Source organism: Lepisma saccharinum, chromosome 14 (genome assembly GCF_977018435.1).
Source record: "Lepisma saccharinum chromosome 14, izLepSacc3.1, whole genome shotgun sequence".
Classification (NCBI taxonomy): Eukaryota; Metazoa; Arthropoda; class Insecta; order Zygentoma; family Lepismatidae; genus Lepisma; species Lepisma saccharinum.
Genome location: NC_139242.1, coordinates 60,471,246 through 60,485,629, shown reverse-complemented (window position 1 = coordinate 60,485,629; position 14,384 = coordinate 60,471,246). Strand labels below are relative to the sequence as shown.

The following is a 14,384-nucleotide window of genomic DNA, read 5'->3' as shown; positions in this document are numbered from 1 at the left end:
TAATCTGGAAGAAAATTCGGACAACAGCTAAGAAATCTGGCAACGTTGTTTACTTTGGCTTTCTTTCATTCACATTAATTTTACATTGAACGTACGTTTTCCCTGCTTTTTCGTTATAATAAGCACTGATTCGGTCCCCTTTATAATGAACAGTTAAAATAGTGAACTAATTTGCATTATCGTCCGTTTTGATAACTGACTGCCGGCGTAGAAGGGTCATTCAGCGCCATGAATAGGGTGATGACAAAATTAAGAAATAGGTAGGTCCAGGATACGCTTCAATAAGCGTATAAGCTGTCAACTGAGGGGCACGAGGAACCCACAAGTAGTTTCATTGATGTTCTACACAGATAAGCGTATGTTGTAAAAAAAAAAGCTTAGATGTAAGTTATTGCATGCTATAATATTATGTTATTGATTCTCATAATCTCATTCTTAAAATGATAGTTAGTTGTACTTGATTTAATTAAATTACACATCAGTCCCGATTAGCCTATCTGTGCATAAAGTGGAGTTAAAACTGAAAACATTACAAGATACACCTTAGTTGTCAATAATCCGAAAAAAAAAACTACCTTCAATGCTAGCCAAATGCTTAGCGCTCCCGCCTTTGGTCGAGCGGTCCCGGGTTCGATTCCCGGTGTGAGCCTCCAAAATTTCGGCGTTGACCCAGCCTCATGATACTTGAAAAGAAGTAGTAGTGGGCTCCTGTCTCAAAAGCAGAAATCAGCGGCGATGGGACTCGATGCGCTGACCACGCGTCACACAAAGAGAAAGCAATCCTTGGCCCTTAGAAGGTTGTTGAGCATAAGGACTGATACTCTTTCAAATTTCAATTTGAGGAATGGCCCCTGAGTTTAATGGTAGCAGTGATTCATTTAACTAAAACCTAGCTGTTAAGCTTTAAACCACTGGTTCCCAAAGTGTGCGCCGCGGCTGGCTTACATGAGCGCCGCGAAATGTTCCATTATTTTCACTGAAATTATATGATTGTTCAAAATATGCGCTGTCCTAGTACTTACATATAAAATGTTTCTGAATTCAAAATATGTTTATATTTGTTAACTTAAGGCAAGCAACCTAACCACACTAACTGAGCATTGCAAGTGTTAGATAGGCTTACATTCTGATTGGAGCGCCGCGGAAATATCTTGAAACACTAAAGGCACCGTGGAACGAAAAAGTTTGGGAACCCCTGCTTTAAAGCAAGATACTCTTTTGCATATGCTAGAAATTAACAATAATTCGGCATATATTTTTATATAATTATAAAATATAATTATATATTTTTTAAAAAAACTGTGTGCCTATTGTCAAGATTAGCTTTTTAACAGGTTTTAAAAATGTTACTCTGCATCAGATGAAATTGTTGTTCTTGGAGTATCAGGATACATATTGAGTATGAAAGAAAAGGGAGGGGGATTCCTTTAGCCTATATTTTCTGACGATGCACATATCTTGGTACAGTCAACGGCAAAGATAATGGTAAGCAAATTGTCCACCGCTATTTTCATTACTTTTTTATTCTACATCCTGCGTTGTTTTAAGGAATGAAACTATGTTGGTTAGAAGCAGGCATTGTTCTCTGCTTATTGACGTCTTTATTTCAATTCATTGTCAACACATTGTGTAATTCAGACAGAATGAAAATAGTGGTGGACAATTCGCCTACTGTTTCTTTCGCTGTTGGGTGTACAATACATAATTCCATGACAAGGGGGAAAATCCCTCTGCGTTTGCGTTTCCCAATCTCTAATGCCTTCGTAACCGGTATAGGCACATTGCACACTGGTTCGGATCCCACTTTAAACTGTAGGCCCAGTACCGATTATCCTATCTGTGCATAAATGTGACTTAAAACAATTGAATTCTAATGCCTTCTGAGGACACCCAAATGTCAACCTCACTTCCACGTCTACATCCTGGACTGCATCTTTTTACACTAACGAGTCTCTGGCGCCGATGGCCAGTATATTTCTCTGTGGGACTTCTGTTGTGTGTTGTCCATACGTGTTTGTGATTGCCCCTTCATATTATCACCATTCATCCTAATCTTCGCAATTAGCCAAAAGAGGCAGAAAAGCAAAGTAAAATACATCACATCATCAATCTAATGCCTTCCTTCAGAGCACAAGTTTCAATTAAGTTTAAATTCTAGTATTTTGGCATTGAACTGCAGGCATAAAAAGTAAAGTTTTGTTTAAGTTTAAAAACCATCTGGGGCCTCCCCGATGGCATGGATGTAATCGCTCAGTAATCAAAGGATCCCAGGTTCGATGACAGGTGGGGCCATATGCAATTAGTGGTTCGGATTCGTCAGTCACGATTAGCCTATCTGTGTATAAAGTGGACTTAAAAACAAAGTTACAATCAATTATGATTCTTCTGCTTTGGAAACAAAAGAAGAAAATGCGAGATTTCTCCTAACTATTACAATACCAAAATAGTGTCTCCTATGCTTGTGAAAACCATAGTTTAGTGTAAATAAGTTATACTTACAGTGCATATAATATGTCCATACAAAAAAAAGTTAAGCTTTTACCAATATCTCAAGAGCCACCCCGATGGCGCAGTGGTAGCATCGTTGCCTTGTGATCAAGGGGTTTGATACCCGATGAAGGCACATACTGATTCGTATCCCACTTTAAACTGTAGGTCCAGTCTTGATTAGCCTTACTGTGCACAAAGTGGACGTTAAACAACAAATCAACAACAACCACCAAGATCTCACTTGTCACTCACCATTCGCTGTATGAATACCAACACTCATGTAAGAAATGAAACACCCTATTTAAATATATAAATTTATTAAAAGCTAATCAATAAATAGAGATATTCACTGTTTGAAATATTAGCGGAATAGTTTCTGAGTATACTTGGAAATCCAACATTAGAAACAGAAATACTGTCTGAAAACATACATTAGAGCATTATTTGTATACATATACATACATTTCTTTGGTATCAATATATCCACTGACGAACACACAATTTATTTCACACACGCTTTCGGCACTCAGTCAACTTCTTCCACTGTGGGACCCTGTTGGAAGTTGTTCTGATAACCAGCCTGCTGCCCACAGCTGCCACCCTGTTGAGCCCCCTGGTGCAGCATCGTCATGAGAGGACTACATTCCCTCTGTAGTTCCTGCATGCGGTGCTCATACTCATCCTTCTCTGCCAGTGAATTGCTGTCCAGCCACCTCAACGCCTCATCACACTTTGAACGAAGCTTCTCTTTGTCAGACTCACTAAGCCTGGAACCAGATTCCTCCGCTGCCTGCTTCACACTGAAGATGTAGCTCTCTAGTTGATACCGAGCGGACACTCTCTCCTTCTGTTTCTCGTCTTCCTCTCTGTATTTCTCTGCTTCCGACACCATCCGGTCGATCTCTTCTTTCGACAGGCGACCCTTGTCGTTCTTTATCACAATGTTCTTGGAATGGCCCGTGCTGGAATCCTTGGCAGACACGTTCAGAATGCCGTTTGCGTCCAAGTCGAAGGTCACCTCGATCTTCGGAACTCCTCTTGGAGCTGGCGGGATGCCCGTGAGGTCAAACTTCCCCAGAAGGTTGTTGTCTCTGGTCATGGCTCTCTCGCCTTCGAAAACCTGGATCGTGACAGCTGGCTGGTTGTCAGTGTAAGTGGTGAATGTCTGAGTCTGCTTGCAGGGAATTCGGGAGTTCCTCTCCACGATCTTGGTCATTACTCCACCTGCCGTTTCTAATCCAAGGGAAAGAGGAGCGACATCCACCAGCAAGACGTCTTGGATTTCGCTGCTCTGGTCTCCACTCAGGATGGCTGCTTGGACTGCTGCACCATATGCCACTGCTTCGTCTGGGTTGATGGACATGTTCAGCGGCTTCCCGCAGAAGTAGTTCTGCAGCATGCTCTGGATCTTCGGGATGCGGGTGGAGCCTCCAACAAGAACCACGTCGTGGATGGAAGACTTGTCCATCTTGGCATCGTTGAGAGCCTTCTCCACCGGATGAAGCGTCGATCTGAAGAGGTCCATGCAGAGCTCCTCGAAACGAGCCCTGGAAACCTTTGTGTAGAAGTCGATTCCCTCGTAAAGGGCGTCGATCTCTATGCTGGCCTCCGTGCTGCTGGAGAGAGTACGCTTGGCCCTTTCGCATGCTGTACGAAGGCGCCTCAGGGCTCTCGGGTTGCTCGTCAGGTCTTTCTTGTATTTCCTCTTGAATTCCTCAACGAAGTGGTTCACCATTCGATTGTCAAAGTCCTCTCCCCCAAGGTGGGTGTCTCCTGCAGTTGCCTTCACCTCGAACAGGGACCCTTCGTCAATCGTCAGAATGGACACATCAAACGTTCCTCCTCCCAGGTCGAAGATCAGGACGTTCTTTTCGCCCTTCAGGTTCTTGTCCAGACCGTAAGCAAGGGCAGCGGCTGTCGGCTCATTGATGATCCTGAGCACGTTGAGTCCTGCGATTGCACCAGCATCCTTGGTGGCTTGTCGCTGAGAGTCGTTGAAGTAAGCAGGGACAGTGATCACAGCATCTGTTACTTTCCCTCCGAGATAGGCTTCTGCTGTCTCCTTCATCTTGGTGAGTACCATGGAGCTGATTTCTTCGGGGTTGAACCTCTTTGTTTCCCCCTTGTACTCAACCTGGATCTTTGGCTTCCCACCGTCGCTGGTGACAGTGAATGGCCAGTGCTTGATGTCAGCCTGGATCTTAGGGTCATCATAACGTCGCCCAATCAACCTCTTGGCATCAAAGACTGTGTTCTTTGGATTCATGGCCACCTGAAAAGAAACAAGAGAGACATATTTTGAGAATATTGGCCACATGTAGAATAAACAAAAAGCTGTGTATGTGCCAACTTTAGCATACACATAAAATTTAAACATGATAGCAAGAACAAACTGACAAAGTAGTACTCCCTCTGTCCCATAATTATAGTCCGGTATGCCAAAATGGTAACTTTTTATTTATGTTCTTTTGGATACTTGATCGGACAATTTGTACTGATCCTTGAGTAATAACGTTGTATGACTCATTCCCGTGTTTCATTTTCTTCTTCTGTATACACAAATGTCACAGTTTGAATATCGGACAAGTATTTTGTGACAACAAACAAAAGTTTACCGGACAATAATTATGGGACAGAGGGAGTAATAACCCTGATAAGTGTAGAAATAGTTTATTTTGTAAAAAAATCAACAACACAACTTTAGGCACAGACAGACTTCGGAACTGGACTCACAGTTTAAAGTGGGGGTTTTAACCAGATATTAAACCCACGATTCCTTGATTACAAGGCAATGTCGTTACCACTATGCCATCATGGAGGCCCTAAAATTGGTTCTATTCACACCAATGGACATGTGCTCCATATGATGATCTCTTAATTCTAAGTCTTGTCTACCAAGAGAAAGTAACCCCCCCAGTTTTGGCACCCAATCGCCACCACTACTGTTTAGGCCCGTAGCCAGAAAAGTTAGATAAAGTTTAGAAATATCACACAAATACTACATTGTCTATATCTTTTAAAATATCACTTGAAGTGTTGCTTGGCTGCTACTGAAATCATCCCTTACTACACACTCCATACACGTTTGATGATACAGATATTTATATTACACAAGAAAAAATGGATTTTCAGTCATAGTGCCTAACGTACATTCCACTCCCTGGCCGAAACAATAAAACTCCTCTTCGTTCCCAAAACTTGGAAGCTGTTAACCTTTGAGGGAATTTACATAAACAGACTTCTGTATAAATGAGAGATCGCAACAGGGGCAACGGAGGCACATATAAAGAAGCTCCCTCTGAAGAAACTTTCTGAAGTCTAGAGAAGAGAATCTCCTAAATACTTGCCGCTACTTAAGACTTCTTATAAATAAAATGAATGAATGTAATTGCTGTTCATGCTCCCTGAATTTAACCTTCACCAAAATTGTGAGCAAAATAATATCTGCTATCTACATTTTCACTTTTCACTGAAAACAAATTACACAAAATAGCTTTACCTAATGTCAAAGGGGCTGACCTCAGTGCCAGGGGGGTTGATGGTACGAGTTCGTAATTCCAGGAGGGCTCAGCCCTCCTGGCCCCTGCTACTGCTTCTTAATGATGAATAAAGATGAAAGGTCATGTTATGCAACCAGTTGTCTCGCTGAAGCTTCAAAATAGCTGAACTACTAGTAGTTGATGATTTGAGAGAATCTTTTCAAAATTTTGAAATAGTTATGGATCCTCATCATAGGGCAGATATACATTAGAATTGTAACTGGAGAGGCTGCGAAAATATCAAAGTATATTCCAGAATGATAAACATTTATTTATTTTCAACGAGTGTTAGGATGGATTTTGGCCTCTGATGATATTTAGATTTGATAATTTTAAATTGTATTCAACTATCAGTATTTGAACCGGCTGATATTAACACACAATATCTTGATCCAAATTACCACTATTAAGTTTATTATTATTTACTGAAAACCAGACAAGCCGGACATAATGATTAGAGATTAGGCTTGCCAACCCTCCCGAAAAAGCCTGGAGTTTTCCGGAATCAACCTCAATCTCCCGAAAAAACTTTTGTTATCTGCCGGAATGACGAGATTTAGAATTATTATGCTTTTTATTATTAGTTAATTCTCTTTTGGTATGCCTTTGCGAGAGAAGAAATCTGCTCTTGCAAACCAAACAATTAAACTTCACAATATTATTTTGAAGGCTTGTTAAGGCCGAAGTAAGTGGGAGGTATTGGAGAAATAGAAAGATTAAACACATTGTTGGGCCGAAGTGTCTACACAAGAGCTCTCTACATTATCATTTTTATCGTACATGGCAAAAACAACTCAGAGTAATATTAATATTAAAAAATAATACACCAAGCACTTTCCTGTAGCCTCCTGCAGTGGAACTACCACAAATTAAATTAATCTCATTTCAAAATTTGTTAATGTGACAATGACATTGGGATTTTTAAAATTTCGAAATTTCCGTAATATAAAATCAGTAACATTGGCTAAATGCTACTCCACATTACATTAATAAAAAAACAATAGCGACGATTGGGTGTAAAAGGGGGGGGGTCCAGTTTACTTTCTCTTGGTAGACAAGGCGTAGCATTAAGAGGATAGTGTGTGTGGGGGGGAGGGTAACTGCCCACCCATGTCCCCTAACCGCCGCCAATGATTAAAGATTTAGCATAAGAAAATCATGGAGGGAAAGATAACACCCCTGTCTCAGATTGCAAAATTGAAATTGTTGGAAAAATTGCGAAACAGAAGAAGTTAATGGTTGACACCTGTTTTGAAACATCGCCAATACAAGCAAGATACTTTCTTTAATATTTAGCCTTGTCAATTTAAGGCTCGGCAGGACCCGCAGTTGTTTCCGAATCTTCCTCTTCATTCGAAATTCTGCCATATTCCAAAATCTAAAAAATGTTTTTATGCTTAAAATTTCTTCTAGAGCATTCACGTGATTTGCTTTAGCTGTTGCCTAGATTAGATAGTTTCAATAGTTTCGTGAACATGCAAGTCTATTAAACTATTGATATAAAACATTTTTTTTTTTCTTACGTTGCGTTTGCACATGTCATTCGACACTTACCTGGTTCTTGGCGGCATCTCCAATTAGCCTTTCGGTGTCTGTGAAAGCGACGTAGCTAGGTGTTGTCCTGTTCCCCTGGTCATTGGCAATAATTTCCACCTTTCCCTGCTGCCACACACCCACGCAGGAGTACGTGGTGCCCAGGTCAATGCCGATCGCTGGAACTTTTCGAACCATATCGTCCTTGTCACTTCTCAACGTTCACCAACACAAACAGAAGTATTTTTGTGCGTATCACTCGCAAAACAATTGCAGAATAGCCTTCACTACTTGTCTTCTGCTTGACTGTTCGCTTCTTGCTTTCTGATAGAAACTGCCGCCTTTCGCGACGAATTCGTTATATATAGAAATCAGCTGTTATTCGAGTGACGTAACGAAAGTTCTCGAGGCTGTTTCGAGTAAGCTCTAGAGCGGTCCAAACGTGGGCGGATCCTGCGTTTTCATTGGTCGAAAGTCGGAGGAGTGTCGTTGCCACAGCAACGCCTAGTAGCGTTGAGAACCTGCAGGAAAGGAGGAAAGGTTGAGAAGTTTCTCGAATATCAAGTGTCAACAGAAACTAAGCCTAAAGTACCAAAATAAAAGTGATTTATCGTTTATTTTGGGAACTAGAAAACTTACTCATATCATGAAGAAAAACAGATTAGGTGATTATCTACGACACACATCTTTACAAGGAATGTGTTCATAATTTTATCTGTCTTATTTTCGTTTATTCGGATTCATGTTGTTCAACTGTTTATCTTACGTTAATGTTTTCCCCACCAAAACACCGTAACTAATAATGTATTTTCGGAGCGATTTTACAATACAGAGAATTTCTCCATTTTGTTTGAAATTCGGCATACTCACTAATTTTGGCCCCCTAATCACGAATCTGCAGTCAAAATTTGGCGCTCACACGTGGAAATAGCAAAATAATCGAAATTAAGTTCTTATTTCCACACCCTCGATTTCCGAATTTCCCGCCGGTTCCGGGCTCCGCCCCTGGGGTAATCGACCTACCGCCCCCAACCGTTGTCGCGGCCCCGCCTCCGCTCCGCTCCGCTCCGGCTTCCCGCCTATATCTATAGACTCCCTGTTAAGGGCATGTTAGAAAGTGGCCGGATTCACCTGCCCCCAAATAAGCGCCAAATTTATACGTGAGCGCCAAATTTTAAGTGCAGATTCGTGATTAGGAGACCCAAATTAGTAAGTAACCGAAAATTCAAACAAATTGGAGAAATTCCCTGTATTGTTAAATTATACCGTATTTTCACTCACATTCATCTATTAATGTATAAAACTATTAGTTTTAACAGGTTAGTTTAACATAGCTAAGACGCAATAGGAATGTCTACAGACATTTTAAAATTAAAACTTTAAAAACGAAAATTGTGTCCCAGTGTGGCACGGCTTTTATTTCAATCTTTATTCAGTATTTTAGAATACACTTTGTATTTTTTTTTATTTGTAGCAACATATTTTTCGCAAGAAATGTTTTTGGTCTTTTCGTTTTTTGCATGAAGGCGTAATTTGGTTTCCACATTATCGAAAATGACTTAGTCTGCTTTTTCTGATAAATAAATTTAATGCATTTAAAGGTTGGTTTGGAAGAGTCCCAGGCCCGTAGCCAGGAATTATTTCTAGGGAGGGCAAATTTTTAATATATTGTGTTGCATTGGCAGATATAGCAGGGTACACAGAGGCAATTGCCGCTCCCCCAAGAGATAAGTAACAGAAAGGGATGACATCTTGAAACTCCAACGAACAAAAAAACTTCGAGCAACATCAAATAGCAATATTTCGATAATGACCCTTTCCAGATTGCCAAATAATATAAAGTTTAACATAAATAGGCTAATAGGGACTGTATCTACTTGATATTTACAGGTCGAGGTAACACTTTACTATACCGGAGACGGATTTCTTCAAATTTACAGGAGAAAGTACTTACGCAAATCATTTTCTGTAGTGTTGTTGATGTTCGGGAATGTAGTTTTGATCCATTTTAATGCGAATGCATGTGGTTTTCTACGAAAATCTATTTCCGATGCGCTATTGCTGCTGCCGCCATGATGTTGTCCATATATGCTAAATTGAACGAAAGGAGTGCTAATGGAACCTAACCTAACAGGCCTAACCTAACCTAGTAGGCATACCTCATCCCCGTGATGGTTCGTGGGGCTATCGTGAATTTTTGGGCTAACGTCAATGGTTTTTGGGGCTACCCGTGGATGGTTTGTGGGAAATAAGGAACAACAGTAAGTACTCATTAATGTAAGAAATATACATTATTTTCATTATAAATTCATTATTTCACCTAAAGAAATGTTCTGCAATGCAGAATATTACGTTAGCAATGTAAAAAATTGCGAAATAAATCATTGATAGGTGTCTCCGGTACAGTAAAGTAGTACCCAGGTGGATAATGTTAATAGACAATTAGTATGTACCAACAGCTTTGGGCCTCTCTGCAGAACTGATTAAGGGAGCCCTTGATAAATCATGCTTCATAATGATGCCCTCTAGTTTCCAGTATGCCAGATATTTACGCACAAAGGAATCTAACAAGAATTAAACAACACCATTGTGTTGTGTTATGCAAGAAAAATCAAATTAATTAAATAATAATGGTTATATATTATCTACACTTGGATGAATTGTGTAAAAATTTGTAATTTTTTGTAGGCCTACTTGTTAAAACATGGGTCCCTTACTCCACCACGGATTCTATTTGCTTCAAATGAAAGACTCTTGCATCAATACAGACAATGTTTGCTTACTGGTTACGTTAATCATTTTGCAAAATATTGTGTTTGTGAAATACATGTTTGACACCCGAAAAACAATTAGGAATCCCTTGATTGATCAATGACTTCTTGGATTACAGTGTCATCATTAATATTTCATATAAAGTTTTATAGAGGGAAATGTTGTATCCTATTTAAATTATGAAAAATGCCTTCCTTAATGACTAGGTACGAAACCAAACGATATAAGGGCCTCCTTCTCCTTACTCCATTTCCGCGGCAAGAGGTCTCTGGGCCGCTTATCACCACCACTTTTTGAGTAGAAGCGTACAAACCCCAGATATCAGGGTTTTTTTATGCTGATACGGATTTCTTCCAGTCACAGAATGGCTTAAGATATATGACTAAAATTAGGAGAGTTCACTCCATAGCAGAAGAGTTGACATAATTATTTGTCAAAAAATAGGTTGTGCCTGAGGTACTTTAAACAGACAACGTCTGCTAAAGGCACAATGTATTGTCATTTTCTTGAACCTATATTCATAGGGTGTCACCTGATAGCACCGACAACTTTCACAACATATACAGGACATCAAGGCAATAAACTTTTCTCAGTCACTATTTGCTCGTCTAATTCTTCTTTCGATGTTACAAGCAATCGAAATATGGCATCTTCTGTCCTTAATGTATGCAATCCCATTGATAGCTTCGCAGTTGCAAATGTCATTTATTTTTACTGCCATTTAAAATTCTGAGGGCAATGTATAAGATGCTATGGAAACAGTCAGGGTTGACTTAACTTTTCCTTTATAAAATGGATATCATAACACACACCTATGTTGCTTATCTTATTTGTGTATGCGAGCGAAGTGAGCAAGAAAATTTTACGAAATGTACTTTTATTTGTATAAAATTTGAAATCGAAGGGGCAATTGCCCCTCTGTGCCCCCTGCAAGTGACCTTAGCCGTCTGAGAGAAAAATGCAAGAAACACTTGAAAACAAATTCCATCTTGGTTTCCATTTGTTCTGCTATTCTTAAATTTTGCTAGTCATGTTTCTTTACTTCAATGTTTGCCCCCCTAGATTGGACTTCCGTCCAAGATTGGGGGGGAGGGACAATGCCCCTGACCCCTGTAGTTGCAGCACTGTTTGTGAGTGCCTCTTCATAAATTTCACGTCATCACTTATTGTCACGATTAGCTAGATGTGGCAGAAAAGCAACGCTAAGTAACAAGAATCAAATATCCACTCCCTCTCTCTATCACATGAATCACTATTACCAAAAGGTAGACTTGGGAAACAAAACAATATGCAGTTCAAACTTCATAGCTACACATCCAAGAAAAACATCCAAATACATTAGACACCTTTAATACAAGACTTCTCAAAATGTCACAACTATTCTAGATACTGAAAATTGCGAAATCATTTCACAAAGTCTGAATCTGGAAGGGAATATTTTCCCCCAATCCTGATAGGACATTATATGGTATCCCATACACCTTCATAAATCACAAAATCAATAAATGTATTTGTTATGTTGCTAGAGTAATATAGGATATAATTGTAAAGATTAGTGAGAATTCCAGGCAGAAATGTGTTCTGTATTTTTTCACAGAGGGGGGGGGGGAAGCAGGCTCTCAGGGGGGCTGTTGCCCCCCTCTAGCTACAGGCCTGAAGAGTCTTGTACCCAAAAAGACCATGCCCCTATTCGAACTATGATTTCTTAAAATATGAACGTATAAAATAATAGGAAAATAACATTGACGATTTATCAGATTTTGTCCTTGCATAAATGAATGTTTTTTTTCTGGAGAGAGGCAAGCTCCAGAAGACTGCAGTCCGTAATATTTGAGAATTTAGGTTATAACCATTCATGCAAAGCTACCAGACGTCCTGGTTTAGTCCATTCTTTGAAATCCCTATTCAGCCTTTTTTCGAATTTAGTCATGATGTGAAAAAGCCCCCTCCTTTTTTTGTTTACGCATTCAGACATGTTTTCATTATAAGAATCATTGATAATACTTATCACTTAATTTATAAATATATTATTTTTGGTAAAAGTTCGGTATAGCGGTGCAACATTTCTTAAATTTTACAGAAGAAACTACTTACGGAAATGAGTTTCTACAAGATTTCCAGCGTTCGTCGAGGTGTTTTCTTTCATCGTGGAATATATTTGACCAGGAAATCATGTATTTTTCAAGAGAAATATCTCACCGACGCACAATTGCCATTGCTTTCATTTGCTTCGCCTATATGAACTGCAAGCTGCATACGTTTGATGACATAATCCCATGTCACTGTTTCCAACCCCCTTTTTTTCACTGCTTGCCTAACCAAACCAAACCTAACCTTATCGGAAATGGTTCGTGGGGCTATCCGTCAGCTACCCGTGCATAATGTACAATTTGCAAATGTGACGAACACCATGGTAGGTATTTTTCGGTGAAGAAGGTTGGAAACGCTGCATTCCCACAACATGTCAAAATGTGCCCGCCATATTGTGTGTCATGAAAGCTAAGAAATGAATAAAAAAAATCACTGTAAATGTAAAAAATTGTGTTTGTTTTCATGTAAAAAACATAATGGCACCTTGAACTATGCTCTGCAATACACAATAGGTAAGTACGAACCATGCGAAACACAAAATATCAGATTTTAATGTGTCTCCGATATATCAAACTTTTACCTTATTTTTTAAGCACGAAATTATTGTGGTTGTGTACTAGTAAAAAAAATACGTGAAAACACTGATAATAATAATTTGCGGTACTACTCGAATCAATGGCGTCGATTAGGGGTAAAAGTTTCTGCCAACCTTTTGTAATTTTTGCCCCCGGACTATAGCCTCTTAAGACCCCTTCCACTTAGTACACCCTGAAGTGCAGTTTGCAGACTAGCAAGGATCTGGCGTCTGGACTTGCAGCCAGTATAATCCTCTGTAGGGCTCATGTTGTGTCGTCCAGTGGATGCTCGTGATTGCCCCTTCACCTCACCGTCTGCATGATTAGCCAAAAATTGTAGAAAAGCGTAGTAAAATAAGTTAATCAATAAAAGGACAAACTAACCGCATGCTACTGTCATGAACAGAAACTTAAGCTATATTAATTGTCACACATATGCACATCACCACATTATCTCAATAAGGTGTATGATCCATTCTTATAACCAGTGTTTGAAGTGTAAATTTCTAGTTGGGAGATGCTTGTACGGTTCAGAATGGAGATTGTGAAGCAGGCATGGGATGCTTACACAAATTTTCCTAGCTGTAAGGATGTTTAATGCTCAAGCAAATCTCCCTAAAATTATGTTCTTTCTTTTATCCCCAAAACTATTGATGGCAGACTATAAAGTTTCTTATCATCAAACCGAGGTCTGTTACATTTTAGTTTGAAACACTTGACAGAATAAAAGAAAATATAACTTTTGCTTTTTCAGTGCATTTATTGTTTTTTGACGATTATTTTTCCAAGAATTTCACTTTTATTGTAATTAGCAGTATTATTAAAATTATCATTATACAAAATGATTATAAAATGCTGTACTGTAGCTTTTGAGTTATTAAAATAAGCATTCAGATATTTTTTTTATTTTAAAAACACCTTCTCTATTGCAATGTGCTTCTGTTATGCTGATTTTGGGTGTGTCATCGGCATTCTACCTTTTTTTAGAAAAAAAAATGTAGATGGTAATTGATTTCATCCATATATTTAATCAAAATGTAATCCAAGCCAAACTTAATGAAAATATAGTCTGAAAATTACTGCCAATCTGGAGAAATTGCAACTTTTATTATGAAATTCCTTTGTAAATTTATTTGCAAATTTGATAACACTTCACAAAACTAAGCTTATACACTGCAAAAATTTTGGGACAACAGCACTGTTGGTAGTTATTATTATTGACATGGAAACCATTGTGAGAAATAATTCTGTTTCTTCTCTCTCACGTGCACACAGTGGTATATATTGATCTGAAAAATTAATTTTCCGGAGACAAGTTTGAAATGCGAGAACCATATATATTGATACATATGTTCTTATATTGAAGCAAGTAAGCTGCAACACA

The 14,384-nt window shown here is 39.0% G+C and overlaps 1 protein-coding gene across 1 annotated transcript; it reads right to left on the bottom strand.

The window, feature by feature from the left end:
- Positions 1–2,821: 2,821 nt before the first annotated feature.
- Positions 2,822–7,940, bottom strand: LOC145998940 (heat shock protein 70 A1-like). Its single transcript, XM_083135743.1, has 2 exons — positions 7,584–7,940; positions 2,822–4,762 (listed from the first exon to the last, which is right to left on the bottom strand). Exons 1-2 carry the CDS (start codon positions 7,758–7,760, stop codon positions 3,017–3,019), a joined length of 1,923 nt encoding a protein of 640 aa, XP_082991869.1. The 5' UTR covers positions 7,761–7,940; the 3' UTR covers positions 2,822–3,016.
- Between the last annotated feature and the right edge of the window lie 6,444 nt (positions 7,941–14,384).